Genomic DNA, 27,641 nt, shown 5'->3' with positions numbered 1-27,641 from the left:
TGGAAGCAAAAGTGCTCTCTTTATTGCTCTGGCTTGGCCTCTCCCAGGATTCCGGTCTCTCTGTCCTCATGGGCCCAGGAAAGGGGAGGCCCAGCTGGGGCCCGGCTTAGCTGCCCACCCGGCAGTGGTGTCAGTCAGTCTTCCTGAACCCTGGAAAGCAAAGGTGGTAGGTCAGCATGGGGTTCTGAGAGCAGACAGGTCTCGCCCCTGCCATCACCCGGATGCCCCCGCATCCCTCACGGTGGACACAGCGTGGTCACCCCAGAAGGGATAACTAGCCGTAGCAACTAGCTTCCTTTATTAGCTACGTGGATTTAAGGAGCGCAGAGACACAGAGCCACCTGGCCCCTCTGTTTTGAGATGCTGCGGTGGGCTCAGAGCCGGTAAAGAATCGGGCTGGGCCTGGCGCTATGGCACAGCAGGTTAAAGCTCAGGCCTGCAGCACCAGAATCCCATATGGCGCCGGTTCATCTTGGCTGCTCCACTTCTGATCCATCTCCCTGCTAATCTGCCTGGGAAGGCAACAGAAGATGACCTGAGGACTTGGGAGACCTGCAGGAAGCTCCTGGCTCTTGGCTCAGCCCTGGCTGTTGAGGCCATTTGGGGAGAGAACCAGAGAATGGAAGACATCGCTTTGTCTCTGTCTCTCCCTCACTCTCTGAAACTCTGACTTTCAAGTAAGTAAATAAACAGGATCCACTTACGCCCAGCCCAGCTTCTCCAGCTGGGTGACCCTGGGCAAGGCCCTGCACCTCTCTGAGCCCCAGCTCCCTTGTCAGTCAAGAGTGAGAACACTGACGTGTACCTGCCCGGTTGCTATTCGGCCAACACAACCACAGACGTGTAGCGTTCGAGGCCGGGTAAGTTTCTATGAGAGAGTGAGAAATGGCCCGACTCCCTCCGCTTTCCCACCATCTCACACTGAAACCTTTTGTGTCTGCTTCTCATTTGCATTTTACAAGGCCCTTGTGTCCCAGGAAGCACCACACCCACTCTGCCCACTGAGAAAAACCGAGGCTGACAGAAGTCGCAGAGCTGGCCAGAGGTGCGGAGCTGGCGGACCGGCAGGGATCGGACCAGAACCCAGGCTCCCTGCCTCCAGGCTCAGCCCCCTGCGCCCTGCCGGGGAGAGAGCGTGAGCAGAAGAGGGATTTCAAGGTTACCCATGAGCCTCAGCTTCTGGAAGAGAGGGATGAAGCCCTGCAGCACGCTGTGGATCCGGTACACTGCTCAGAAACGAGAGAGGGGCGTTAGGTCTGCGCCCCCTTGAGGCCGCGGGGTCAGCCCTCCCCCACACCCGCCCGGGACTGGCCCGGCCCACACAGGGCTCCTGGGGAGGAATCGCAGGCGGCAGGCTGGGCCTGGCCGCGGTGCCAGAGTCACTGTTGCTAAAAACAGCAACAACAGAGCCAGGAAACTTGGCAAACACAGCCCCTGCTACACTGAACCCATTTTCTTTATCTGGCTTGCCCTCTGTGTTTGCCACCTGAAACTGTTTTGCTGCATTTTTTATGGCGCTGCCCACTTTTTCCATGAGGTTTTGCCAGGGACCTTACAGTGACCTTGAAAGTGGAAGAAAACAGGAGCGAAAGGAAATTTAAAAAAAAAAATGTTTGGGTCATGACTCTCGGGCCCTTGGCCAGCACAAGTCCCTGCAGCGCATGCGTGTGCATGTGCGTGTGTGTGTGTGTGTGTGTGTGTGTGTCGGGGGCACTCACACAGCCCGAAGTAGATGCCCACGGTCTCCAGGGAGGCGAAGGTGAGCAGGCCGACCCCAAGGGACATGAACCAGTCTGGGAGGACGGGGAGGGAGACAAGGGTCAGCCTGCAGGTCTTGCATCCGTGAGCCGCAGCCCCAGGCCCGCCCCTCTCCTCACCTGCGTAGTAGTGGTAACACACCAGCAGGGCTCCAATGGCAAAGCAGAGGAGGACGAAATGGAAAAACTCATCTGGAAGGGCAGAGCGGGAGAAGGCAATCACTGGCCACGCCCTCCTCTTCCAAACCCGAGTCTCTGCGGGGCAGTAGCTTTATCCAGGGGCACCAAGGCCGCGGTTCCCGGGGCGTGTCCTGAAGCAGCCGGGACACAGCCTGCTCATTGGGAATCACTCGGTTTTAGTCCAGCGAGCCTTGATTTATGGCCAGGAAAGTTAAGCAGCCTGGCTGGCTCATGCCCTGCACAGAGGAACAGCAGGGGCCAGCTCCAGGTCTCCCACTGGCTGGAGGTGGGGTTTTCGCAAGAGATGTTTCTAAAACAACCGCCAGTTATCCCATCAAAAAACATGGTCTCAGGGCTGGCGTTGTGGCATAGCAGGTTAAGGAACCTCTTGTGATGCCACCATCCCATATGGGTGCCACTCTAATTCCTGGCTACTGCGTTTGCAATCCAGCTCCCTGCCAATGCTCCTGGGAAAGCAGTGGAAGATGGCCCAAGAGCTTGGGTCCCTGCACCCACATGGGAGACCTGGAGGAAGCTCCTGGCTCCTGGCTTCAGTTTGGCCCAGCCCCAGCTGTTGTGGCCATTTGGGGAGTGAACCAGCAGATAGAAGACCTGTCTCTCTGTCTCTCCCTCTCTCTGTAACTTTGTAACTTTCAAATGAATAAATCAATCTTTAAAAAACAACAACACCATGAGACCACCATGGTCTCAGGACAGGTGTGTGCCACACGGTGGTTGGTCGCTGCCTCCGCCCTCAGCGTGCCTGGCTTGAGCTTCAGGGACACTGCTGCTGCAGCTTCCTGTTAATATGCACCCGGGGAGGCACAGGTGGTGGCTCCTTGGGTCCCTGCCACCCATGTGGGACACCTGCATTGAATTTCTGGCTCCCAGCTTTAGCCTGGCCCAGCCCTGACTGTTGTGGGCAATTGGGGGTTGAACCAATAGAAAGATCGCTCCCCCACACCTTTCAAATAAAATAAAACCAAACAAGTAAACACAATACCCATGTCTCCTCTCCTGCCCTTGTCTTCCTCTCCCTGAGGTTCCCTCGGAGTCCAGGCCTGAAGCCCAGGAGTGCCACGGGCCCAGCTCCTCATCCTGGCCACAGGCCTGGAAGGCGTTTGTTGTCCTGGTAACTCCGCAAGGAGCAGAAAGCTCCAGCCCAGGCCATGCGACTCCCTGGCTGCAAGGCCACGCCCAACCTTGAGCCTCAGTTTCCACATCTGTGAAGTGGGAATCCTTGCGCCCTCTTCTCGGGCTGATTCTGGGCTGAGGCTTTTGTAAGCCGTAGGGCACACGGCTGAGGCAGCTGTGACTGCCACTGTCCTGGGCCCCCAGAGACCCGAGCCCCCCGGGCGGCAATGCAGCCTCCTTACCGTCCTTCTTGATGTTCAGTCTCCGCAACCGTGACGCCTCCACCTCTCCTGGAACAAGAGCGACACGGATGGGTAACTCAACGCGGTCTTCTCTCTCCTCTGCCTTCTCTCTCCTCTGCCTCACCAGGGACTGTCTCCTGTGCCCACTGCAGGAGCGGAGGTGGGGGTGGCTGTCTGTGGGACCCCTAGAGCCTGCCTTCCCAGCCCCTGCCCCCCGGGAACGAGGTCCTTGTCCTGAGGCCCAGGGCCCTCCAGCTGCGGCCACCGGCCTCCCAGGCTGTGGGTGGCCCGGCCCACTGCCCCAGCCCCCAGGCCACGCTTGCCCTCTCCTTGAGCTTCCGTAGTTACCGCTTGCTGGGTCAGAGCCTCTCCTCCGAAGTCCTGGAAACGAGAAACAGCATCAGGGCCAGGCCAGCCGGGGCTCCCCACCAGGTGCCTCTACCCTGGAGCCGCAGGAGAACACGGGACTGCCCTAACTCTGCTGTCCACCATGGGATCTTTACGTTCAGCCATCTGTGGCCCTGCCTCACGCCTGGAGTCCCTTCCTAATCCCTAGCCCCGCTGCTTGCTGAGCCCACGCCCCAAGTGGACTGCAGTTCCTGTCTCTCCCAGCCACGGGAAGTTGACGCCCAGATCTGGCCCAGCCTGGCACCCCTGACCCCTCTCCCCTAACCGGACACTCACCTAGTTCCTGCAAGGGCACCACATCTCCAGGGCCATCTGCACAGAAGGAAAACCAGTGATCACATGTCCACCACCCTCTGAGGGGGGGGAGTTAGGCTGCAGGGAGGGCGGAGCCTACTCAGAGACTTCCTTTGATTTGGAGCTATGGCCTGGAGGGTTCCTGCTCCATCTGATGGGCCGGCCACCTCCAGCCAGGGACAGCTGCCGTGGGATCCCCTGCAGGGTCTGACAAGGCTTTCAGTTTCCCACAAGAGGTCAGGTGTTAACATAAACTTGCTGGTTTGTAAAAGGATTGCCCACAGTGCTCCTACCCAGAGGTAGGCTCTGGTCATACTCCGTAGGACCTTTTTCCCTGTGTGGGTACATAAGTGCTTGCCGCCCTTTCTTGGCTCATTATTAGGTGTTAGGAGACTAAATCAATTTTGGAAATGCTGGTTTAAAGCAGTTAGGCACCGGCAGACACAGGGGTAAAATGGCTGAGGCCCCAGCTTGGGACATCTGCACCCCATATCCGAGAGCCTGGTTCAGGTCCCAACTACTCTGCTTCTGATTCAGCTCCCTGCTAATGCACCTAGAGGCAGCAGGTGATGGCCCAAGTACTTGGACCCCTGCCACCTACATGGCAGACCCACATATCGTTCTTGGCTCCTGGCTTTATCTAGCCCAGCCCTGGCTGTTGCAGCCATTTGGGGAATGAACCAGCATATGGATGATCTCTCTCTGTCTCTGTCTCTTCCTTTCTTTCTGATACTCTGCTTTTCAAATAACACATAAATAAATCTGTTTATTTGAAAGGCAGAGTTATACAGAAAGAGAGACAGAGAAAGAGAGATCCTCCATCTGCTGGTTCACTCCCCAAATGGCTACAACAGCCTGGGCTGAGCCAGGCTGAAGCCAGGAGCCAGAAGCCGGGAGCGTCTTCCGGGTCTCACACCTGGATGTAGGGGCCCACGCACGTGGGCCATCCTCTGCTGCTTTCCCAGGTGCACTAGCAGGGAGCTGGATAGGTAGCGGAGCAGCTGGGACTTGAACAGATGCCTATAAGGGATGCTGGCGTAGCAGGTGACAGCTTAACCCGCTGTGCCCCAGAACAGCCTTTCTTATCTGATAGTGTGCACTTTTCAGGTTCTTTGGCAAATTGCTTCTTTCTGACAAATCGGCCTGATTCTTCACACCGCTACCAAACAAAGTGCATGTCACTTCTCCGTCTCCACTGGAGCGATCGGGTGCTCAGAAACCATCACCACATCGCGGAGGGCTGTCGGGACTCAGCTCTGAACTTCTCCTTGCCTGCCCTTCCATCCAGCGCCCTGAGGCAGGGGTACCGATCTCGTCCATTTCTGCTGGTGGGAAGCTGAGGCCCAGCAAGGCCAGCTGACTCCAGGTCATCCCCCCCCACCCCGGCAAGGTCACAGCTCAAAGGGCAGCACACACACCTCCACCTCCCCCGTGCCACCTGCCTCTGTTAAGACCACTCACCCACCACATCATCTGTGTGCCTGGGACAATTTCCTGTCCCCCAGAGCCCCCGGCCCCCGCTCTCACATGGTTAGTGGACCACTCCCCTGTGCAGAACTGAGGCTCACCTCCGGGAGCAGCAGCCCCCTCCTCACCCAGCACCTGCTGCACAGGCGCTCCCAGTGAGCGTGCCTCGTCCCCCTCCCCCGCCACAGAGCCACCCAGGGCCACTGCCACCTCCAGGGGGCCTGAAGCCTTAAGGACAACACAGTCCTGACACCGGGGTCTGCAGGAGGCCAGGCCGGCCGCCAGGTGCTGCCTTTTCCTCTGTCTGACTCCCCCCAGCCTCTCTAGTGGAGACAATGTTCAGGTTACTAAAATGCGCAGGGGCCTGAGAGGACCTGGCGCTGTCCAAGGCCAACGATCATTGCCATTTACTGACACTGTATCCAGTAAGCACATCTCATTTGGTGCTCAGGGAAATCCCATGAAGGGGGTGTAAGTCCCTCCCCCAGCCCCAGTGGGAGACTCAGCCAGGTCCCGCACCAAAAGCCTCAGGCCCAGGGCTTTTCATCCCCAGAACTGGAGGGCAAGGCCGCACTCCAGCTTCCTGGGCAGCTGTCAGCAACCCTCTCAGGTATGCCAGGGTCTGTGCGAGGCGTTCATGCAGGCTTTTCCCCCACATTGTTCTTTTCTTCCCTTGAAATTTATTGTTTATTTTTTCTTGGCAAAAATGATTTCCTTCTGGTGGTTAAAAAAAGAAAATAGGCTAGGGGGCCGGCGTTGTGGCGTAGCGGGTAAAGCCTCTGCCTGCGATGTCAGCATGCCGTATGGGCACCGGTTTGAGACCCTGCTGCTCCACTTCTGATCCAGCTCTCTGCTAACACACCTGGCAAAAGCAGCGGAGGGTGAGCCAAGAGCTTGGGCCCCTGCACCCATGTGGGAGAGCCGGAAGACGCTTCTGGGTCCTGGCTTTGGCCTCAGCCCAGCTGTGGCTGTTGTGGCCATCTGGGGGAGTGAACCAGAGGAAGGAGGGTCTCTCCTGCTCTGCATCTCGGCTTTTCAAATAAGTAAAAGAATAAATCTAAAAAATACAAAGTGAAACAGGCTCACTGTAAACTCTTTATCGGATAGGACAGTGCAGCAAAGAGAAAATAAAAGTTGCTCCGTATTGCACGATCCGTCCGCTTCCTGATACTTTTCTGCCTGCTCTCCCTGGTCCCCTTCTGTGTGTGAATGGGGCAAAGTACGGAGGTCAAACTAGTGCAATGATCCTTTGCCCTTATACTTCAGAGGCAGACAAAGGGTGGCTCTGACCCGACAGAGTGTAGACTGTTCACCGCGTGCACTCTGCTCGGACGTTAGCCAATCCTCTTTTTGCCCTACAGTAAGCAGTGCCTCGAGGGACATCTTCCTCAAGACAAGCTCACATGCACACTGAGGAACGCCCCAGCAAAGGGAAAGCGTGAGGCCTCTCGCCTACGGGATGGGCCGCGCCTGCGGGGGCTCTGCCGAGGGTTTCCAGCTGCCCTGGGGTGCTGGTCCTCCTCACCGCTCTCTGCAGACAGCAAACACAAGCTGTGGCCCCTCGGCCCGCGGCCAGCTGTTCGTTCCGGTGAGTGTGGTTTGGAGGAAGCAGCTCTGTGCTGGGGGTGGGGGTGGGAGGAGCAGCCCCACCGCTCACTTTCTGGGTGACCTTGGACGGATGGCTTGATATTTCTGTTGCTTTCGTAGGTAGTTAACACCTAGGCTGCTGCCTTGTCCGCTTCACGGAGGGTTTCCCAGAGAGAAGACAAGTCCCCACGGCACGTCAGGTTATGGAGATGGCCGTGCCCACCCTCGCACCAAGGGCAGGAGCCCCACCAAGGCACGCTCGCTCGGGGCGTGGCTCCCCCCTCCACCACCTGCGCTGCTCTTCCCATTTCTCCCCCTCATCCTGAAGCTCAAGCTGACGTCACGTTCCTCGGAGAAAACCTTTCCAACCGCCCAGCTCACACCGCCCTTGCCCGCCCCGCTCTGGGGTTTCTATGGCAGCCACTGTCAGTGCAGGACTCAGTGCATACAAGGCCCAGGGGTCCCACGGTGCTCCCCTCTCTGAGTACCCGAGCTCCTGCTGCTCACAGTCGGCATCCTGCCCCTCCCAAGGGTGCCTTGCCTGCTTAACCAAGACTGGAAGAACGGCTGGGTCTCCACCCTCAGGCCAGTCAGTCTTCCACAAGCTCAGGCCCAGGAGTTGGCGGCTCCCGGGGCAGGGGACTCCCTTGTCCTCCGAATGACACGACAGCCCCTGCAGAGCTGAGTGTCCCTCAATGTGCATGGGAATCTCCTGGTCAGTCAAGGACAAACAGAAAATTCCAGGACACTGGGGGTGGGCGGTTAGCTCAGTAGTTAAGATACCTGTGTCCTACGCCGGAGTACCTGGGTTCAATGCCCAGTCCCAGCTGCTGACCCCAGTCTCCTGCCAATGCAAACCAGGGCTCAAGTAACTGGGTTCCTGTCGCCCACAGAGCAGAACTGGATCACGTTCCTGGCTCTGGGCTTCTGCTCCGGCCCAGCCAGCTGTTGCAGGCATCTGGGAAGTGAACCAGCTGACGAGAGCTTTCTCTGCCTCTCAACTAAATAAAAAAATGTTTAGATTCTAGGAAGCCAATTGAACTGCACTTGTAACTCAGTACATACAGGATATCAATTATCTACAGAGAGAGGAAGCATCAGGAAGTACGGCCAGCCCTTGGTATCCGCACGGTTCTAAGCCCCCACGGATTCCAAAACCTGTGGATACACAAATCCCTTAGTATAACACGGTGCAATGTTTGCATGTAATCCGTGATATGACGCCGTGTCTCTGCATGACTTGCAATACCTAACAGTGCAGATGCCTCGGGCAGAGTTGTTAGAGAACAAGGAGAAGGAAAAGTAGCCTGCACACATCCTGCCACCTGCTGTGCTCCCGGCTGCACTGTCCACCTGCAGCTGGAGGAATCACAGAGGCAGGACCGGGCGAGGGGGGCTGGCGGGGGCACTGCACCTCACAACTCCACCAGCGCGTGTCTCTCGGGAGCTAAGGCTGTGCATCACAGCTACCTTCTTTTATCAGCACAAACACGAAAAAGACTTTTTCATTGCCACAAAGAAAATACAAATTGTACAATATCAAACAGCAAAGAAAGACAGTGAGAAAGCACCCCAAACTCTAGCAGCCAGAGAGGACCTCCATCAGCATATGAGTAAGTAGTATTTTAGCTTTCTCCATGATATATTCATAGTCTAAACTTTGTGTTACACGTGTTAAAGACTGTGGGTGGTGTAAAAGGAGCATAATTTTTGCAAATGCTCTCTGATTCAATTATTTTAGAAATTAACCAGGAAAGACTCACTCTTTATTGCTGGTGTTGTCAGTACCCATTGCAAAACTAATATATGGTTGGTGCTCAATAACTATTTACTGAATAGGGGCGCGCACGGTGTTATCACTGAGTAAGCCCACGTCCCTTACCCGAGTGCCTGGGTTCGAGTCCTGGCTACTCCACTTCTAATCTAACTTTCTGCTAACGCATCCCAAGAGGCAGCAGACGATGGCTCAGGCGCCTGGAGCCCTGCCAGTCACATGGGAGACCCAGACGGAGTCCAGGCTCCTGGCTTCAGCCTCGCCCAGGCCTGGCTGTTGTGGCCATTTGGGGGATGAACCAGTGGACGGAGGGTTCTCTCTTTCTCCCCCCCCCCCGTTGGTCTACCTGTCGGTGAAAATAAATGAAGATTAAAGATCTTTACTGAATAAATGTGGGGAGTGGCAGTTGCTTCTGGGTGACGGGGTGGACGGTGGCCTGCTTGCTTCCTTCTCTCTCCCTCCATGCTCTATGTTTTCTGCTCTGCGTAGATGGAAAATGAGACTTCGTTTAAAAATCACAGGACACATTAAAACAAGAGGCCATGCGGGATGCCGCACGCTGAGGTAGGGTCCTGCGTGTGAGACAGGCAGAGGCTGAGGGGGGCACTCAGGCTTGGGGCCTGCAGGGCAGGGGCCTGCAGGGTGGGCGGAGTCTGCATCCTGGAGAGGGGCGAGGGGGAGGTGGGGGTGGGCCAGGACCCTCAACTCTGCCTCAGTGCTTCTAGGGCCCGGGGCTCTGCTCCCACTGCTTCCTCTTAGTGCTCAGCTGCGCTGTGCAGACAGGAGGGGAGGGCTCAGCTCACACTGGGGGGCAGCACTCCTAGAGGGTCAGCCAGCGGCAGAGGGCACAGCAGTCCCTCCTGGCTGGAGTGGGGACAGAGGCCGGGAACCCGCCCCCGCGCCCGGAAGCTCTTCTTCCGGAGTGAACCATGCCGGAGCAGGGGTTCTGTTCTGCCTGGGGAGGGAGGCCGTCTCCTTTCCTGTGCTGCCGAAGTAACACTGACACTGCACTCCTGAGCCTCATTTGCAACACGCGGACCTGAGACCAGGGCTTTGCGTGCTTGCTTTTTTGTTTGTTTGTTTGTTTGTTTGTTTTTTAAAGCCTGTGGAGCTTTGCATCAGATAAGACCTTAAGCTCATGTTGTAAAGCAGATCAGAGGCCGGCGCCGTGCCTCACTAGGCTAATCCTCCATCTTGCGGCGCCGGCACACCGGGTTCTAGTCCCGGTCGGGGCGCCGGATTCTGTCCAGGTTGCCCCTCTTCCAGGCCAGCTCTCTGCTGTGGCCAGGGAGTGCAGTGGAGGATGGCCAAGTGCTTGGGCCCTGCACCCCATGGGAGACCAGGAGAAACACCTGGCTCCTGCCTTCGGATCAGCGCGATGCGCCGGCCGTGGCGGCCATTGGAGGGTGAACCAATGGCAAAGGATAGACCATTCTCTCTGTCTCTCTCACTGTCCACTCTGACCCTATTGGAAGGGCCAGTGTTGTGACATATTACGGGGAGAGCGCTGTGGAGCAGCAGGTCAACACCCTGGCCTGAAGCGCCAGCATCCCATATGCACTGGTTCGAGACCTGGCTGCTCCAGTTCCAATCCAACTCTCTGCTGTGGCCTGGGAAAGCAGTAGAAGATGGCCCAAGTCCTTGGGTCCCTGCATCCACGTGAGAGTCTCGGAAGAAGCTCCTGGCTCCTGGCTTTAGATCGGCACAGCTCCGGCCGTAGCGGCCAATTAGGGAGTGAACCATCAGATGGAAAACCTCTATGTCTCTCTCTCTCTCTGCTTCTCCTCTCTCTGTGTAACCCTGACTTTCAAATAAATAAATTAAAAAAAAAAAAAAAAAAGGTTAAGCTTCTGCCTGCAGTGTTGGCATCCCTCATGGGTACAGGTTGGAGTCCCGGCTGCTCCACTTCCAATCCAGCTCTCTGCTATGACCTCGGAAAGTAGCAGAAGATGGCCTAAGTCCTTGGGCCCTTGCACCCAGGTGGGAGACCCAGAAGAAGCTCCTGGCTCCTGGCTTCAATCTGGCCCAGCCCTACCCATTGCAACCACTTGGAGAATGAATGGCTCTCTCTGTATCTCTGCCTTTCAAATAAATAAAACTTAAAAAAAAAAAAAAAAAAAAAAAAAAAAAGGAAGTGTGCTGAAGGAAGGGCATGTAGTTAGTGGCAGACAGCAAGTGCTTTGGTTACGGCACTAGAGCGCCCCCTAACGAAGCTTGGATAAGATGCAGTCACTAGCACAGTAGGTTTGATATAAACATTAAACACAGCTCTAAAGCAGTGCCCTTGGCCTAGCAGTTAGACTCTGGGTCAGAGGCCCATGCCACTCTGGAGTATCTGAATTCACGTCCTGGCTCTGGCCCCCAGTGCCAGCTTCCTGCTGGTGCACACCTGGGGGCAGCAGTGATGGCTCAGGTAGTATGAGTCCCTGCCACCGCGTGGCAGTCCTGGATTGCACGCCTAGCTGCAGCCTGACCAACTGTGCTTTTGGAGTGAACTGCATTCTCTCTCTCTTTGCCCATCCCCCCCCCTTTTCAAATAAATTTAAGAAAAGGAAAAAAACTTGTAAAGATATAACACAATAACCTGGCACAATGCTTAGACACAATTTAAAACGGAGCATAAATTCATCTCTATAATCAGTCACACCCGTGTACAAGGAGGCTTTAAAAAATTTGTGGAAAATGGAATTAAAAAGTTCATTTTGGGGGCCAGCCCTGTGATGCAGGTTAATCCTCTGCCTGCGGTGCCGGCATCCCATATGGGCGCCTGTTCTAGTCCCAGCAGCTTCTCTTCCGATCCAGCTCTCTGCTATGGCCTGGGAAAGCAGTAGAAGATGGCCCAAGTCCTTGGGCCCCTGCACCCTCGTGGGAGACCTGGAAGAAGCTCCTGGCTCCTGGGTTAGGACTGGCTGTTGCGGCCATATGGGGAGCGAGCCAATGGAGGGAGGACCTTTCTGTCTCTCCCCTCTCACTGTCTGTAACTCTGTCTCTCAAATAAATAAATAAAAATTAAAAAAAATTTTTTAAAGTTCATTTTGTTGTAAAAACGTTTTGAAATCCTGACGTGTTGTTTTCACAACTCCCCTTCCCGTGAACATTCTGAGGACCCCACACATGTGCACAGATGGTTCTAGAAGGGAACGCTCGGAACTGCGCTGAAGCAGCAGGCACTTCAGTTACGCGGCGGGTGGGGGTTGTGTGCTCACGTGAATATTTCTCCTGAATGTTGTGATGTACAGATAATGCATATTAGATCTTGGCTGTACCTGAGGAGGAGGAGGAGGAGGAAGAGGAGGAGGAGGACGACGACGAAGAGGATGACGAGGAGGACGAGGATGACTTGTCTCTCTCATATGGGTCGTCCTGCTCCTGGACACCCGTCTCTCCGTCTGCAAGGCACAGCGAGGCAAGGTCACGTGCCGCCCCAGGAGCCCGCTTGGGCTGGGGGGCCAGGAGGGACTAGATCCTCTTCCCAGACGCGAGGCTCTCAGAGACCTTGACGGGGAGGGGCTCGGGGAGGGCCCGAGGCAAACTCCTCTCTGTCTCCGGGCCCCAGGAAAGGGGCTTCCAAGCTCCCACCCGTCCAGAAACCATTAGACTCCCTGGCGTCACCACCAATTAGGATTCTGGGCAAACTGCAGCCAAGCTGGGACCTTGCCAGCCCCCTTGCCGGTCCCGTTCTGGGGCCACACAGGACCCTTGTAGGGCTCCTGGGGTTTTGGAGAGCAACTGAGGGTCCCAGCTAGCAAGCGCTCGGACAGCCCAGCCCAGGCGCGGACGTGTACGAAACCCCTGCCTCTCTGAACGGTGATTCCAGCCAGTGACCACGTGAGCTGAGCAGGGTCTTTGGTCCCTCCCCCCACCTCCCCGTGGGCTCCTCCTCCCCAGAAGCCCACTCACAGTCTCCATCTTCTGTCTCTCTCGGGACCCGGCCATGGTCGTGAGACTGCGACAAGGCCCCTGACGTCTCCATGGCTTCCCCTGGAAGAGTAAGAACGAGTCACTGAAGCCCATGGTCATGCACGTGCTGAATACATAAAGAGCTTGGCAAATACAGGAGGAAGAGGCGAGCACCCAGTATTAGAAGGAATAAGCAAAATAATGTACAAAACAGTGGAAATTTGAATAATGATTACTTTGGGTAATATTAAGAACTTTACTTTTAGCTGTGATTTTTAAAAAAGATTTATTTATGGCCGGCGCCGCGGCTCACTAGGCTAATCCTCCGCCTAGCGGCGCCGGCACACCGGGTTCTAGTCCCCGTCGGGGCGCCGGATTCTGTCCCGGTTGCCCCTCTTCCAGGCCAGCTCTCTGCTGTGGCCAGGGAGTGCAGTGGAGGATGGCCCAAGTGCTTGGGCCCTGCACCCCATGGGAGACCAGGAAAAGCACCTGGCTCCTGGCTCCTGCCATCGGATCAGCGCGGTGCGCCGGCTGCGGCGCGCCGACCGCGGTGGCCATTGGAGGGTGAACCAACGGCAAAGGAAGACCTTTCTCTCTCTCTCTCTCTCTCTCTCTCACTGTGCACTCTGCCTGTCAAATAAATAAATAAATAAATATAAAAATAAAAAAAGATTTATTTATTTATTTGAAAATCAGAGTTACACAGAAAGAGGAGAGGCAGAGAGAGAGGTCTTCCATCCACTGGTTCACTCCCCAGTTGGCTGCAACGGCCGGAGCTGCGCCAATCCGAAGCCAGGAGCCAGGAGCTGCTTCTTGGTCTCCCACGTGGGTGCAAGGGCCCAAGGGCCCAGGCCATCTTCTGCTTTCCCAGGCCACAGCAGAGAGCTGGATAGGAAGTGGAGCAGCTGGGACTGATGCCCATATAGGGACCAATGCCCATATAGGATGCCGGCGCCTCAGGCCAGGGTGTTAACCTGCTGCGCCACAGTGCTGGCCCCTAGCTGTGATATTTATATTTGATGTTGTGTTTATTGAAAGCCTCCATAAATTCACAGATAAATGCTGAGATATTTATGATAAAATTATACTACTTCTGGGATTCCTTTGAAAGTAAACTTTTTGGGAGAAATCCACGCATACAAAGGATCTTTTAAAAGTCTGAGGTGGGGGGCGGCGCTGTGGCGTAGCAGGTAAAGCCGCTGCCTGCAGTGCTGGCATCCCAGATGGGCACCAGTTCAGCTCTCTGCTGTGGCCTGGGAAAGCAGTAGAAGATGGTCCAAGTCCTTGGGCCCCTGCACCCATGTGGGAGACCCGCAAGAAGCTTCTGGCTCCTGGCTTCAGATCAGTGCAACTCTGGCTATGGCAGGCATTTGGGGAATGAACCAGCAGATGGAAGACCTCTCTCTCTCTCTCTGCCTCTCTGTAACTCTGCCTTTCAAATAAATAAATAAATCTTAAAAAACAGTTTGTGTTGTGAGTGGATTGCAAACTTTTGGCATTAAAATAAACTTATTTTAATTCCATTTTCCATAAACGTTTTGAGATACCTTGTATGTACACACTTATACATGTTACTGATGTGAAGAATGTATTGCACACAGTTTAGAAGCAATAAAATACACAGGGTGCTTCCAAAAGTTCACATAAAACGGGTAGGCGTATTCTTAGCAAAACCGTAGGCAGACTTCAAAATTCTTTTACACCAAAATAGACATTTAATTCCATTTTCTCTGAGCTTTCTGAAGTGTGTTTGCATAGCACCCCTCACTGTGACTTCTGCACATCTGTAGCAGCAGTGCAACTTGGTGTTTCTTGCTACACCCACTGTCAGTTTATAAAAACCTATTGCCACGGGCTGGCATTGTGGTACAGCAGGTTAAGCCGCCACTTGCGACGCTAGCATCCCATACGAGCTCTGGTTCAAGTCCTGGCTGCTCCACTTCCAGTCTAGCTCCCTACTAATACTCCTGGAAAAGCACCAGAAGATGGCCTGAGTCTTTGGGCCCCTGCCACCCATGTGGGAGACCCAGATGAAGCTCCTGGCTTCAGCCTAGCCCAGCCCTGGCTACCGTGGCTATTTAGGGAGTGAACCAGCAGATGGGTCATCTTTCCATCTCTGCTCTCTCTGTAATCCCGCCTTTCAAATAAATAACCCCCCCCCAAAAAAAAAAAAAAAAACACTATTGCTAAATGTAATGTCACAAAACCAGACCACAGGGGCCAGTGCTGTGGCATAACAGGTAAAACCACAACCTGCAATGCCAGCATCCCATACGGGCGCTGGTTTGAGCCCCAGCTATTCCACTTCCAATCTAGCTCCCTGCTAATAGCTTGGGAAAGCAGTAGAAGATGGCCCAAGTCCTTGGGCCCCTGCACCCACACAGGAGACCCGGAAAAAGCTCCAGGCTCCTGGCTTCAGATCAGCTCAGCTCCACCCATTGAGACCATTGGAGAGTTAGCCAGTGAATGAAGACCTCTCTGTGTCTCTGCCTCCTCCTCTCTGCAACTCTGCCTTTAAAATAAATAAATAGATAAATAAATCTTTAAAAAAAAAATCAGATATGGAGCCGGTGTTGTGGCGCAGCGGGTTAACGCCCTGGCCTGAAGCACCGGCATCCCATATGGGCACTGATTCGAGACCCAGCTGCTCCACTTCCAATCCAGCTCTCTGCTATGGCCTGGGAAAGCAGTAGAAGATGGCCCAAGTCCTTGGGCCCTGCACCCGTGTGGGAGACCTGGGGGAAGCTCCTGGCTCCTGGCTTTGGATTGGCACAGCTCCAGCCATTGCGGCCAATTGAGGAGTGAACCATCGGATGGAAGACCTCTCTCTCTGCCTCTCCTTTCTCTCTGTGTAACTCTGACTTTCAAATAAATGAATACATCTTAAAAAAAAAAAAAAAAGTCAGACCACAAATAACTGCTTGGCTACTAACAGATGCGGACAGTGGCTCACATCACACGAGAGCCCCTGCTGTGTGAGTGCTGCTGGTGTTCACTCTCACAAACGGAAACAACGAAGACGTGCAGCTTCACCAGGCTGTCAGCGAGGCTTCTCTGCTGAATCCCAGAGTCCTTTTCCAATTCCGCAAGAACACGTCCTTCACTTTTTACACTGCCCACAAGGCCCGGGCTGCAGGTGCAATAGTTGTAGGGTGAATCTGCGCTATTAGCGTTTTCTAAACCACTATGTTAAATGTAGGTAATCAGCAACACAAACGGGATCTGCTTTGTCATTACGAGGGTGCAACAAGTCCCTTGTGTCTGATTTCCAGTTACCATAGCGATGCCACGGAGCTTGGAGTTGGGAGGAGGTACGTGCCAGCCCCCGCATCGCACAGTTTTGCCGCCACACAGGTAAACTCAACAGGGATAACCTCCAGGGCACAGGTGCCGGCAGAATGTAGGAAAATCAGGGCCGGCGCCACGGCTCACTAGGCTAATCTTCTGCCTTGCGGCGCCGGCACACCAGGTTCTAGTCCCGGTCGGGGCGCCGGATTCTGTCCCGGCTGCCCCTCTTCCAGGCCAGCTTTCTGCTGTGGCCAGGGAGTGCAGTGGAGGATGGCCCAGGTGCTTGGGCCCTGCACCCCATGGGAGACCAGGAGAAGCACCTGGCTCCTGCCTTTGGATCAGCGCAGTGCGCCGGCCGCAGCAGCCATTGAGGGGTGAACCAACGGAAAAGGAAGACCTTTCTCTCTGTCTCTCTCTCTCACTGTCCACTCTGCCTGTCAAAAAAAAAAAAAAAAAAAGTAGGAAGATCACCCCAAGTGATACGTTCTGAGTACCTGCACTTTTGCTATTGCTATAAAATGAAAGTGTACTTATTGTCTATTTATCTCACTTAACTTAGAACAGTAATTGTGTTTGACAACCAGCTCCCCAAATTCCTGAAGTTTTAACAACCAGTTCTCTCAGCTGGTGGAACACGGTTCTGGCTCTGGGTTTTCGGCTCCTGTTTGCTCTTTCCTGCTTCATGTACGCAGGGGTGCAGACTTGGGGGTGGTGAATCATGAACCAGTCCTGCCAACAAGGCCAACTCCCAAGGAAGCACTCCCTGGACAGGCCCAGGGAGCTGGGCCCAAGGTCCCCTGCACAGACCTGTGACCCACCTGGACCCCCACAGACACAGGAACCACGTGTTCCCTGTATTTTGTGTCCCTGATAGAGCAGCTTAGCCGAGTGGTGCAGCTCTCTGATTCCTGCCCTATTTCTCTAAATCTGGAAGAAGGCAGAGTCACGAGTCTCTCAGACCAGGCACTACTGTGGGCCCTTTAAGCGCCGGGGCCCACCGGAGGAGGTTAAGTCTGAGGCTGAGTGCTGGTCTCCCGCGGGGGCAGGGCAGGAGCTCTCCAGAGGGCAGGTCGGTACCCAGCAAGGCCACCGTGTGCTTGGTCTCTTCTGCACGTGGCCCCTTCCTGGCCCGCCATGTTGTGACACAGCCAGGGCCCCTCTCCACCATGCTGGCCCAAGCTGTTTGGGCCCTCCTGCTGCCAGCAATCTAAGTCCAAGAAACCTCTTTAGAAGCTACTTATAACAAGGAGTTCAAACACCTGGGCCTCTCAGCGCCCATCCTGCTGCCCCCTGGGGAGAGGCTCAGCACCGGCCTCTGGGACCCCGGCAACACCCCCGCCCCACTGTGGCCATCCAGCACGTCCTTGCAACAAACACCCCCACTCAGGGACCATCTGTCTAATGGGGTGGGGAACCTTTATTTACAACATCCGGTGCGGGCCAGACACAATATCCACTTAAAAATTAGCATCATAGTACAGTGGATGATGCCACCAACTGCAGTGCTGGTGCCCTTTTGAGCGCTAGTTTAAGTCCCGGTTGCTGTACTTCGATCAAGCTTCCTGCTAATGTGCCTGAGAAAGCACTGGAGGATGGCCCAGTGCTTGAGCCCTGTACCCTCATGGAGAGACCCAGATGGAATGCTGGGCTCCCGGCTTTGGCTTAGCCTAGCTCTGGGTATTGGAGTCATTTGGGAAATGAGCCATGTTCTACCTTCCAGATAAATAAATAAATAATTAAAAAAAAAAAAGCCTAATAGGGATCGGTGCTGTGGCATAGCAGGTAAAGCTGCTGCCTGCAACAATGATATCCCATGTGGACATGGGTTTGAGTCCCAGCTGTTCCACTTGGGTCCCTCCACACACACGGGAGACCCCGATGGAGTTCCTGGCTCTTTGGCCTGGCCCAGTCCCAGCTGTTGCAGCCATTTGGGGAGTGATCCAGCAGATGGAAGATTCTCTGTCTGTCCCTCTCTTTTTTTTTAATGACTTTTTTTAATTTTTTTTATTTTTTGACAGGCAGAGTGGATAGTGAGAGAGAGACAGAGAGAAAGGTCTTCATTTTGCCGTTGGTTCACCCTCCAATGGCCGCCGCGGCCAGCGCACCACGCTGATCCGATGGCAGGAGCCAGGTGCTCTCCTGGTCTCCCATTGGGTGCAGGGTCCAAGCACTTGGGCCATCCTCCACTGCACTCCCTGGCCACAGCAGAGAGCTGGCCTGGAAGAGGGGCAACTGGGACAGAATCCGGCGCCCCGACCGGGACTAGAACCCGGTGTGCTGGCGCCGCAAGGTGGAAGATTAGCCTAGTGAGCCGCGGCGCCGGCCTGTCTGTCCCTCTCTTTCTGTAACTCCTACAAATAAATAACTGAATTTTTAAAAAATGCCTAATAAAAGCCCACCACTCCTATTCCTGACTCTCCCTGCTCTCCTGCCAACCAGACTACAATTTTGTTTCCCCGGTTCCAGCTCCAGTGGCCACTGAATCATCTTCAGGAAAATCCAAAGCAAATGCAGAGAGGTGGTGGAGCTCACTGAGCTGTCACCAGAAACCGCCTGTTTTCTTGTTATTTCAGAGAAATAAACCTCCTTTGGTTTAAGCTTCTATAGTCAGGATTTTTGGTATTTGTCACTGAAACAATTCTAACACATGCACCTTCCCTCTCCTGCATCCAGGCAATAATTGAACACCTACTGTGTGCCAGCCCTGGGGGTGTGGTCATGAGCAAGTTCTAGATCCATCCTCAGGGAATGTCAAGGGTTCCTGAAGGAGGGGCTGCCGGGGCTGACCTTGGAAAGGTTGGGGGAGAAGCAGTGCAAAGGCACAGAGGCACCAGCCCTGGCCCACCCAGGAAACAGTTGGCAGGAAGCAGCAGTAGGGAGGGATGGGATGGGGGACCCAGAGGGCACTGCCACCCTGGGTACCTCAGTAGCAGATTCTTTCTTCTCAAGGTGGGGCCCCTTGGCGCCCAGGCCCAGGGAGCACTGTTGCTGGTCACTTCTATTTTCTGCCCAGGGCTCAGCAGAGGGCCTGACACACCCAGGGTTTGTCCCCTCCACTGGACCGTGAGCCCAGCCAAGTAGGGATGAAGGCTGACTCATCTCTGTGCCACCCACAGCCTGTGCAGGGCCGGGTACATGCCAAAAATGATGATGGTGATGATGAGAAGGAATTGTCAGTGCTCTGTGTCTGCCAGGCCCTGTGCCAGCAGTCACTCTTGTATTCCTCCCATGACACCAGGAAGGTTCGTTGTGATTGTGCCCATTGTAAAGACAAGCAAATCAAGGCACAGAAAAGCCAAGACAGATTCCCAGGACCATGCAGCTGGTGAGAGGTGGAGCAAGGGTAGCTGCTGAACCAGTGATGTCGGCATCTCCTCCCAGGCCCCCGTCATTAGCACTGGGAAAGAGGTCACCAGTGGGGCATGTCATGTCATCAGTGTGTTATGCAAATGATGCTGGTGTAGTTATATTTAGCCCCAGGGGAGCCCTGAGTGGGTGTCCTCACAGCCTCGGGAACCCTGGCAGGCAGGACCCGGGGGAGGCCCGTTTCCCCTCCTAGTGTCCTTGCCCCGCCCCTCTGCCAGCCATGTTTGCACACAGTTAAGAGCCAAGCATCAGTGCACCTGGGGACAGAGCCCTCGTGCTGGGACATCAGGCTGCTGCAGAGGGCTTGCTGCGAGGCGCTCCGAGACACCGCCAAGTCAGAGCAGGCGTTTGGCCTGGCAGTTAGGATGCTAGAAGATGCCTGCGCACTGCAGGGGAGTACCTGGCTTGGATTCCCAGCTCCACTCGCAGGTCCAGCTTCCTGTTAGTGTGGATTCTGGGAGGAGCAGTGCTGGTTCAAGTAGCTGGGTCCGTGCCACCTGTGTGTGTGGGAGACCTGGGTTTGGCTCCTGGCTTTGGCGTGGCCCAGCCCCGGCTGTTGCAGGCATTTGGGAAGTGACCCAGCAGATGGGAACTTGCTCCGTCTCACTGCCTCTTAAATAAGTACAATCTCAGTTCACAGCAAGTGACTGCCTTTGGAGCCAAGATGGACCACGGGGAGCTGAGACAGAGAAGTGGAGCAAGAAGTAAGCAGAAAGTAGAAAGAGGAGACGACACGTTACCCGTGATCTTACTCAACCTATGCACGGGAAGAAGCGGAGGTCCCCAGTTCGACCAGGGCCTCACATCCACCCCTGCCCAGAGAGGAGCCTCGTGCCCTGCCGCACTCTGCTTTCAGGCCCCCTCCCGGGCGGGTCCCTTCTCTGAGGCCGAGCCTACAGGGAACCAGGTGCCTAGCCCTGGCCCTTTTCTCCGAAACACCCAGCCCTGCTGAGTCACCACTGATGCCAGGGCTTCTGCACCCACAGGTCTTGCTAAACTGGATTTCCCCTTAGTTCAGCCCAGATTGGCCGAACTCCTGCTGTCGCAAGGGCCGGGGCCAGTATGGGTGTTGGGGGGAGCTAACAGGACACACAGCCAGCTGCCCCGGGCCCCACAGCGCCCCCCCTCCCCGCACCCAGCTCATGCCACCCAGGAGGAGGCAGGGGGGCAGCCATTGTGCCGCTTTACAGATGGGAAAACCCGAGAGCTCGAAGCAGAGAGGAACCTTGCGCTGGATGGGTGCGATGGGCTGTGTGTCCCCCGAAGTTCCTGTGCTGGGACCGTCATCCTCACAGCAGCAGCAGTGTTGGGAGCTGGGGCCTGGCGGACACGGCTAGGCCACGAGGGTCCCGCCGTGAGGGTCCCGGGTACCGTGTGGCGGGAATGCGTTCGTTATGGCGAGAGCACAGCCCCGTCTCGCCCTTCTGCCTTCCGCCACGGGCTGTCGCGGCACCCTCGGATCCCAGCCCCCCTGGGAATTCCCATCTGGAAACTGTCGGAGCAGCACCGGGTGAGACGGTCCCCGCGGCTCAGGGCCGAGGCCGCCTGCAGAGCCCGAGGTAACCGGAACCCAGGTGGATTCCGAGTTGGTGGAGGGTGGGGGCTCGGGCCGTCTGAGGGTGGGAGCCCAGCCCTGGTGCGCACGAGCTTGGCGAGGGGACTGGGCGGCGGGAGAGCTCTGTGTCTCCCAGCTTTTCCAGTAACAGTGACAATAGGTAGAGATAGCTAGCAAGGAAGGCTCTTGTTGGCAGCAGAGCTGGCTTCCGTGTCCCGCGGCAGTGAGGGCCCAGGACTGCAGCCTCGGTGGGTCTGTTGGGGGTGGGGGGCTCCGGGGCCCCTCGTGCGCAGCGCCAGGCTGGGTTTCCAAAGACCGCGCTTTTCCCGCGGGCGGGCGCGGCTTCGGCAGAGACCACCCCGCTCCCAAAGCACAATCAAGAGTAGGGTCGGGACCCTTGGTCACCGAGGAGGGAGGATTGCACCCCAGCCACGGTAGGTCCATCAGGCCTCTGGCACTCGGGGCTGGGCGGCCTCAAACGCCACCCTGACGCCATCCGATGACGTCACACCCGGCCCAACTTCTGACGTCAGGGGCAAGTGCAGGCCGCTAGAACCTGTGGCTGACCAGCCTTGAGCTGGGCTCCCACGGTGCCCTTCCTGGGTTCCGATAGTTTGCTGGAGCAGCTCTCAGGAGTCCGGCCAATGGACCTGTTTTTTCATGGATGCCCAGCGTGGGGTACAAGGCAGGAACAGAGCCCCCTCCAGGATCCAGTGTGTCCAGCTCATAGGCAACTCTCTGTCCTTTCATTTTTAAAAAATATTTGTTTTGAAAGAGTTATAGAGAGAGGGGAAAGAGAGATCTTGCATCCTCTCTTTCACAACCCAGATGGCCAGGTTGAAGCCAGGAGCTACTTCTGGGTCTCCCATGTGGGTAGGAGGGGCCCAAGCACTTGGTCATCCTCTGCTGCTTTTCCGCAGGTGCATTCGCAGGGAGCTGGCTCTTCAGTGGGGCAGCTGGGTCTCGAGCCGGCGCCCATATGGGATGCCAGTGCTGCAGACAGCTCCGCCCACCGCCGCCGCAACGCCGGCCCCTCCCTGACCTTTCAGCTTCTTAGGGAGGAGGACTGGGGACACAGGTGTGATTGGTTACAACACTGGCCGTTGGTGATGAATGTAATCTTCAGCACCTGCCCTCCTTGGAGGTTGGGGGCGGGGCTGAAAGACCCTGCCTGGTCTTCCTGTCCAGAAGCTGCCCTGGTCTTGCACCAGAGAATTCGCCAGAATCTTGAGGACGGCCAGTTTGTCCCCTCAGAGTTGGGGCCACTGGAGAGAGGCTAGAGGAGGAAACAGCTCAGCTGTCTGGAGACCCCAGGGGGCCCAGGTCCACCCCTGCTCGAACCTGGCCCGGCCCTCAGACCTGGCCCTCCTCTGCTGCTTTCCCTCACCTCTTGAGCAAGGACCCGGATCCCCCAGCCCGTGTTCCGGGCCATGGATGGGAAAGCAGCTGATGCGACCCTCAAGCTCAGCCCGGACACCAGCCCCACTCAGGCCGGGGTCAGGCAGAACCCGCCGCAGCCCTTCACTCCCAGCACTGTGGATTTGGGGAAAGCACCAGCCCTCTCCCAGCCTCAGTTTCCCCATCTGAACATGAGGCTGTGTCAGTGGCTGCTTTGAGGACTGAGAGGGGTTCTCCAGGAGTAGGACTTTAGGCTCTAGTGGTGCCTTACAGGTTCTGGGCCCTGCCTTAGGCAGAGCGTGAGAAAGAGAAGTCACCAAGTGCACACCTCAAGTGCACACCTCGCCCTGTCTTAAGACCCCCGTTAGGAAGCTCGTGTCCTATCATGAGCACCTAGATTCGATCCCTGGCTCCAGCTTCCTGCTAATGCAGACTGGGAGGCCATGGCAGTGGTTCAAGTAACTTGGTTCCTGCTGCTCGTGTGGGAGCCTGGGTGGAGTTCCTGGCTCCCAGCTCCAGCTTTGGCTCCGTCCCGGCCAAGTGGGAATTGGGTGAGTGAGCCAACAAATGGGACGTATCTGTCTCTCAAATATGTAAATTAAAACTTAAAGTAAGAAAGCCAGAATCTGGCTTGCAAAGTGCCTTTCGCATCTCCCTCTTCCCTCACAGGGCTGGGGGCCCTTTTTTCTGCCAGGGGTCACGTGGATGGTCATAACAAGGGCCATACAGTGTGTTCAGCTTGAAATTGAGTTATTGAATTTTGAGTCCAGGCTGCAGTGGCCTTGATAGGGCCAGAGCTAAAGATCTTCGGGGCCTTGTATGCCCGTATGGCCGTTCCCCACCCCTTCGTGTTCCCCACCACCCTCCGCCCTCCAGGCCCCGGGCCGCCTCTCCCTGCTCCGCTGCTCGGGCTTGGTGGTTTCTGTCCCTCCCAGGTTAGAATCCCATCATGTTGCTGCCAGGAGAACGAAGCTGAGGCCAGGAAAGGGGAAGGGACTGGCCTGGTGGGGAGCCTGGCTGGGAAACCAGATCCAAGGACCAGGTGCAACCGCGAGGGAGGTGCAGAGACCACACAGGTGCCACGTAACTCCCCGCCTGCCCAGCCTGCTGACCACGGGCGGGGTGGGCCTCCTGCCGCAGCGTAGGGCCTGGGGGTGCCCCCGAGCAGCTCAGGGTGGCGGCTGGGTTGGAAAGGACAACCCGAGCACAGTGCCCAAGTTCCAGTAAGCGCACAAGCCCGGGTGGAGCCTGCTCATATGGAAAGATCTAGGGTTTTCAGAGAACAAGCTGAAAGATAAGTTGATGTTAGCGAAAGGTGGAGCTTGAAAGCTGGCACGTAGCTCACACGTAGGAGGTGTCCGACCACTGTTAAAGGGGGGTATGAGCCAAGGGTGGTGTAGCCGCAGGGCAGAGGTCACACGGCCTTACATCTCAGAGTCAGAGGTCGCGCGGCCTTACATCACAGAGGCAGAGGCAGAGTGTGTGTTTGGAAGGTGACCCACATTCCCCCGTGGCTTATCTTCCATGCTGGGGACAAGGGCTGGGCATTGGATGCCAGGCACAGAGACTGCAGCCAAGGAAAGCAGCAGAGAGAGCGGGCGTGGTGTTCAAGACACCGCGTGGGATGCCCACGCCTGCGTTTGAGTCCTGGCCCCACTTCTGATTCCAGCTTCCTGCTAATGTGAACTGTGGGAGGCAGCAGGTGATGGCACGGGTCCTTGAGGCCCTGCCACTCCCCTGGGAGACCTGGATTGGGTTCCGAGCTCCTGGCTTCAGCCTGGCCCAGCCAGGGCCGTTGTGGGCATTTGGGAAGTGAACCAGTGAATGGAAGATCTCTCTTTGCCTGTCTCTGTTTCTCTGTATGTGTGTCTCGGCCTTTCAAATAAAAATTCTTAAAAGCGAAGTGGCCGAGGAGCAGGACGTTCAGCCCAGGGATGAGCACCACATGGATGGGCCTGGCCACCGTCCCCAAGTCTCTGCAGGCTACTCCAGGACAGGGGCAGGCAGGGCTGTGAGCCCAGGCAGGGGTCGGCACCTAATACCTAAAGAATTTTCTGGAAAACAGCAATGGCTTCGGGGTGGCAAACCAATGAGTGCCAGGGCTTAGCCTTCCTGCACTCAGAGCTCAATAGCCTCTCAAGAAATAACCTCCAAAGTGTGGGAGGAAAATACTGGTCCATCTCTTTAGACTTGGTTTTTAATTACAAATGGCCGGTGCTCGGTAGTTCAACCCTGACGTGTACCCTCGGCCTGTGGCAGACACTGCACATCACATCCCCAGGAGCCAGTGGGGGCCCCGCAATGCAGACAGGTGTCCTGTGGCTGCACCTGCCTTTTTCCACCTTCGGCCCATGCCCTGGGGTGGCTTTGAGGCCCAATGATCGAGTTTTCACTGAACCAGCCCTCGTGGTGTGGTCGTGTGGCTCAAAGCGTGCTTGTAAGAAACTGCAGATGGAGCTAACGCTAACCATGGGGGTACAAGCAAGCGGCAGGGAGAGTGCAGGACAGAGCCACCCCGGCCTCCTTCTGGAACAAGAGTCAGTGGGATCTCACACCCAAAACAGCTACTTGCTAAAAAGAGAAGATGGCGACTGTTAGAACGGTGGGTTCCCACCCACTCTCACTGGTGATGAAATTCACGCCAAGGGCGTATTGGGCTGGGTGGGTGCCTATACCTCAGCTTGCAGCTACCTCCCAGTAAACCCATCATAAGTCACAACTGTGTTAAATCCACACGACCTACGGAGCATCCCAGGCAGGCGGCACAGCGCCGGCAATGTCCCCTCCTGACCATGGGGCTGGTGGCAGTGGCATTCAGCACCGCCCATCACCAGGGAGGACTGAGCCACACAGCCTGGCGCTCTTTCAAGGACAGTTTCTACCGAACATGGGTCACTTTTGCACCACTAGAAAGTAAAAATCCTGAGTGGAGCAGTCGTAAGCCAAGGTGCACCTGCATCTTCCAGTTTTTTTTTTTTTTTAAGTTTTATGTTTATTCATTTGAAAGGCAGAGTTACAGAGAGGGAGAGGTAGAGACAGAGAGAAGAGTCTTCCATGTGCTAGTTCACCCCCCAAATGGCCACAACAGCTAGGTCTAGGCCAGCTGAAGCTAGGAGCTTCTTCCTGGTCTCCCACATGGGTGCAGGGGCCCAAGGACTTGGTCCATCTTCCACTGCTTTTCCTTTAGCAGGGAGCTGGATCGGAAATGGAGCAACTGGGACTCGAACCAATGCCCACTTGGGATACTGGCCCTGCAGGTGGCAGTTTAACCCGCTATGCCACAGCACACCCTCACACTTGAGTTTTTAGGTCTAATTAGGTCTAATCAGAATTCATTCCAGATTTAGGGACACAGAAAACTAGTGGGGGGCAGGGATTGTGCCCCCCAAGAATGCTTTCGGTCTCCTTTCTCTCGCTGTTGCAGCTCTGTCTCCATCTCATCTGTCTCTTTCCCATCTGTTTCTCCCCCCTCACACCCCAACAGTTGGCAGCAATGAAAACCTGAGAGGTGCCAGTGCAAGCGCCTGCCCGTGGCTCTGTATCAGACCGACCCGGCTGCAGTGCCCGCCTCTGCCTCACTCGGGGTGTGGGACTTCAGCACGTCACATCCACCCCTGCAGCCTGGGACACCCCTACACCCGCCCCACCCCGGAAACATGGGCAAGGCCACAGTAACTCAGCAGCACAATGACAAACAGCCAAAGGATCTGGAAGACATTTCTCCAGAGAAGACATAGACGCTGTCAGCGCTCATGGACCGTAGTCAGGATATGCAAATCAAAATCCCAAAGAAGGCTGGGTGTCCAGCCTGGAGGAAGACACCCGTCCCTCCCCTCCCCGACCCCATGTCTGAATGCCCGGCTCTCATAGTCAGCTCTGGCTCCTGACTCCAGCTTGCTGCTTGTGCAGACCCTGGGAGGCAGCAGTGGCCCAAGGAACTGGACTCCTGCCACCCCTGTGAGACCTGGGCTGATACCCAGCCCCGAGCTTTAGCCTGGCCCAGCAGGCATCTGGGGAGTGAACCAGCAGATGAGGGGATGAGGGCTCCGTGCCTCCCTCTCTCCTCTCTCTCTCTCTCTCTCTCTCTCTCTCTCTCTATATATATATATATATACACACACACACACATATACACACATACATACATATATATGTGTATGTATATATAGAAATCTGCCTCTCAAGTACATGATAATTAGAATTTTAAGAAAGGATGAGAACATCAGGCCAGGGTGGTTGTGACAGTGGGGACCCCCAAATGCTCCGCAGGGGGTTTCAGAGGCAGGGGTCCTGGGGGGCTCCCCTAGCCTGACTTCTTCCTGCCACCCCCCCACCATGCTCCTAACACCCTAGTTAGGGCTCTGAGGCTTTCTGGGCATTTTCCAAGGGAAAGAGGAGAAAATGGTACGCTGGTACCCTCGGGAGGAGAAGGAGCTGGCCTGAGGCCTGAGAGCCGGTTCTGTCCCGAGGACTCCTGGGGTCCGAGCCCAGCCACTTCAGGGTGAGGCTGGTGGCCCTGGGGAGGGAGGGGGTGGAGTGTGAGGGGCTGGCCAGTGGAGCCCTCCCCTGAGGCCACGCCACCTGCATGGGAGGCTCTGCCCCAGGGCCCAGCTCCCTCTGCCCGGTACGTTCTCCCAGAGGCGCCTTTGAGCACGAGGCAGGCGGAGATCCCCGGGCCTCGGTCCTCCCAGGTCCAGCGGGGGAGGGCACCTGCTGTCCTTGTTGCTGCGGGCCAGGGGCCGAGGCCTTTGGGCCTTCACCCTCCTGAGCTGCTGGGTCCCCTAGCCACAGGGTGCCCAGTGGGGAAACGGACGCTCGGAGAGGGTCCCACAGCAAGCTGGCGACAGAAGCAGAAGCTGGTCACTTGCCACGGCCAGGCGCAGGCTGCCGGGAGTCTCAAAACAACTCAGAAGGTGACATCTGCCTCCCTCCTCTGACTGTTTCTGACACAGAGTCTGGGTGCCCAGCCAGCCAGGCAGGTGCAAAGCAGGGCCTTCCAACCTGGGCCACCACGGAAGGATAAGGCCAAGCCTGTTAGGACCCTGTTCCTGGCTGATAGCCTTAAAAACGACCCCCGCGCCCCCTTACCTGTGCCGCTGAGGCCTGTCTGGACAGCCAGGCCAGCTGTGTGCAGACTGTGTGAGTGCCGCGCTGGGCAGGGGAAGGAGAGGCCGGGCTACACCCGTGACAGCGACGGGGGCGGGGCGGCCGTGACGTTGTCCCTGGGCCCCACGGGCTCACCCGGCCTGCATTCCTTCCTGCTGGTGCTTTGGGCCCCAGGCCTTCCTGCC

The 27,641-nt window shown here is 56.2% G+C and overlaps 1 protein-coding gene and 1 long non-coding RNA gene across 4 annotated transcripts; one reads left to right on the top strand and one right to left on the bottom strand.

The window, feature by feature from the left end:
* Window positions 1–27,641, bottom strand: TMEM40 (transmembrane protein 40). 3 transcript variants are annotated; one of them, XM_051851730.2, is made up of 11 exons: window positions 27,439–27,641; window positions 19,798–19,894; window positions 12,744–12,824; window positions 12,110–12,232; window positions 3,998–4,033; window positions 3,662–3,694; window positions 3,314–3,361; window positions 1,878–1,949; window positions 1,719–1,793; window positions 1,164–1,226; window positions 1–150 (listed from the first exon to the last, which is right to left on the bottom strand). In XM_051851730.2, exons 3-11 carry the CDS (start codon window positions 12,814–12,816, stop codon window positions 131–133), a joined length of 543 nt encoding a protein of 180 aa, XP_051707690.2. In that variant the 5' UTR covers window positions 12,817–12,824; window positions 19,798–19,894; window positions 27,439–27,641; the 3' UTR covers window positions 1–130. The 3 variants fall into 3 exon arrangements, with proteins under 3 accessions (XP_051707690.2, XP_008258634.3, XP_051707689.2); XM_008260412.4 differs by lacking the exon at window positions 27,439–27,641 and adding an exon at window positions 20,623–22,679; XM_051851729.2 differs by lacking the exon at window positions 19,798–19,894 and having other exon boundaries at window positions 27,439–27,637.
* LOC138844140 (uncharacterized) lies at window positions 150–9,234 on the top strand. Its single transcript, XR_011379652.1, has 3 exons — window positions 150–1,759; window positions 6,844–7,070; window positions 7,190–9,234. It is a non-coding gene; the product is annotated as an uncharacterized lncRNA (long non-coding RNA).

The sequence above is a fragment of the Oryctolagus cuniculus genome, chromosome 10 (genome assembly GCF_964237555.1).
Source record: "Oryctolagus cuniculus chromosome 10, mOryCun1.1, whole genome shotgun sequence".
NCBI classification, from domain to species: domain Eukaryota; kingdom Metazoa; phylum Chordata; class Mammalia; order Lagomorpha; family Leporidae; genus Oryctolagus; species Oryctolagus cuniculus.
This window is presented reverse-complemented; position numbering and strand designations above follow the sequence as displayed.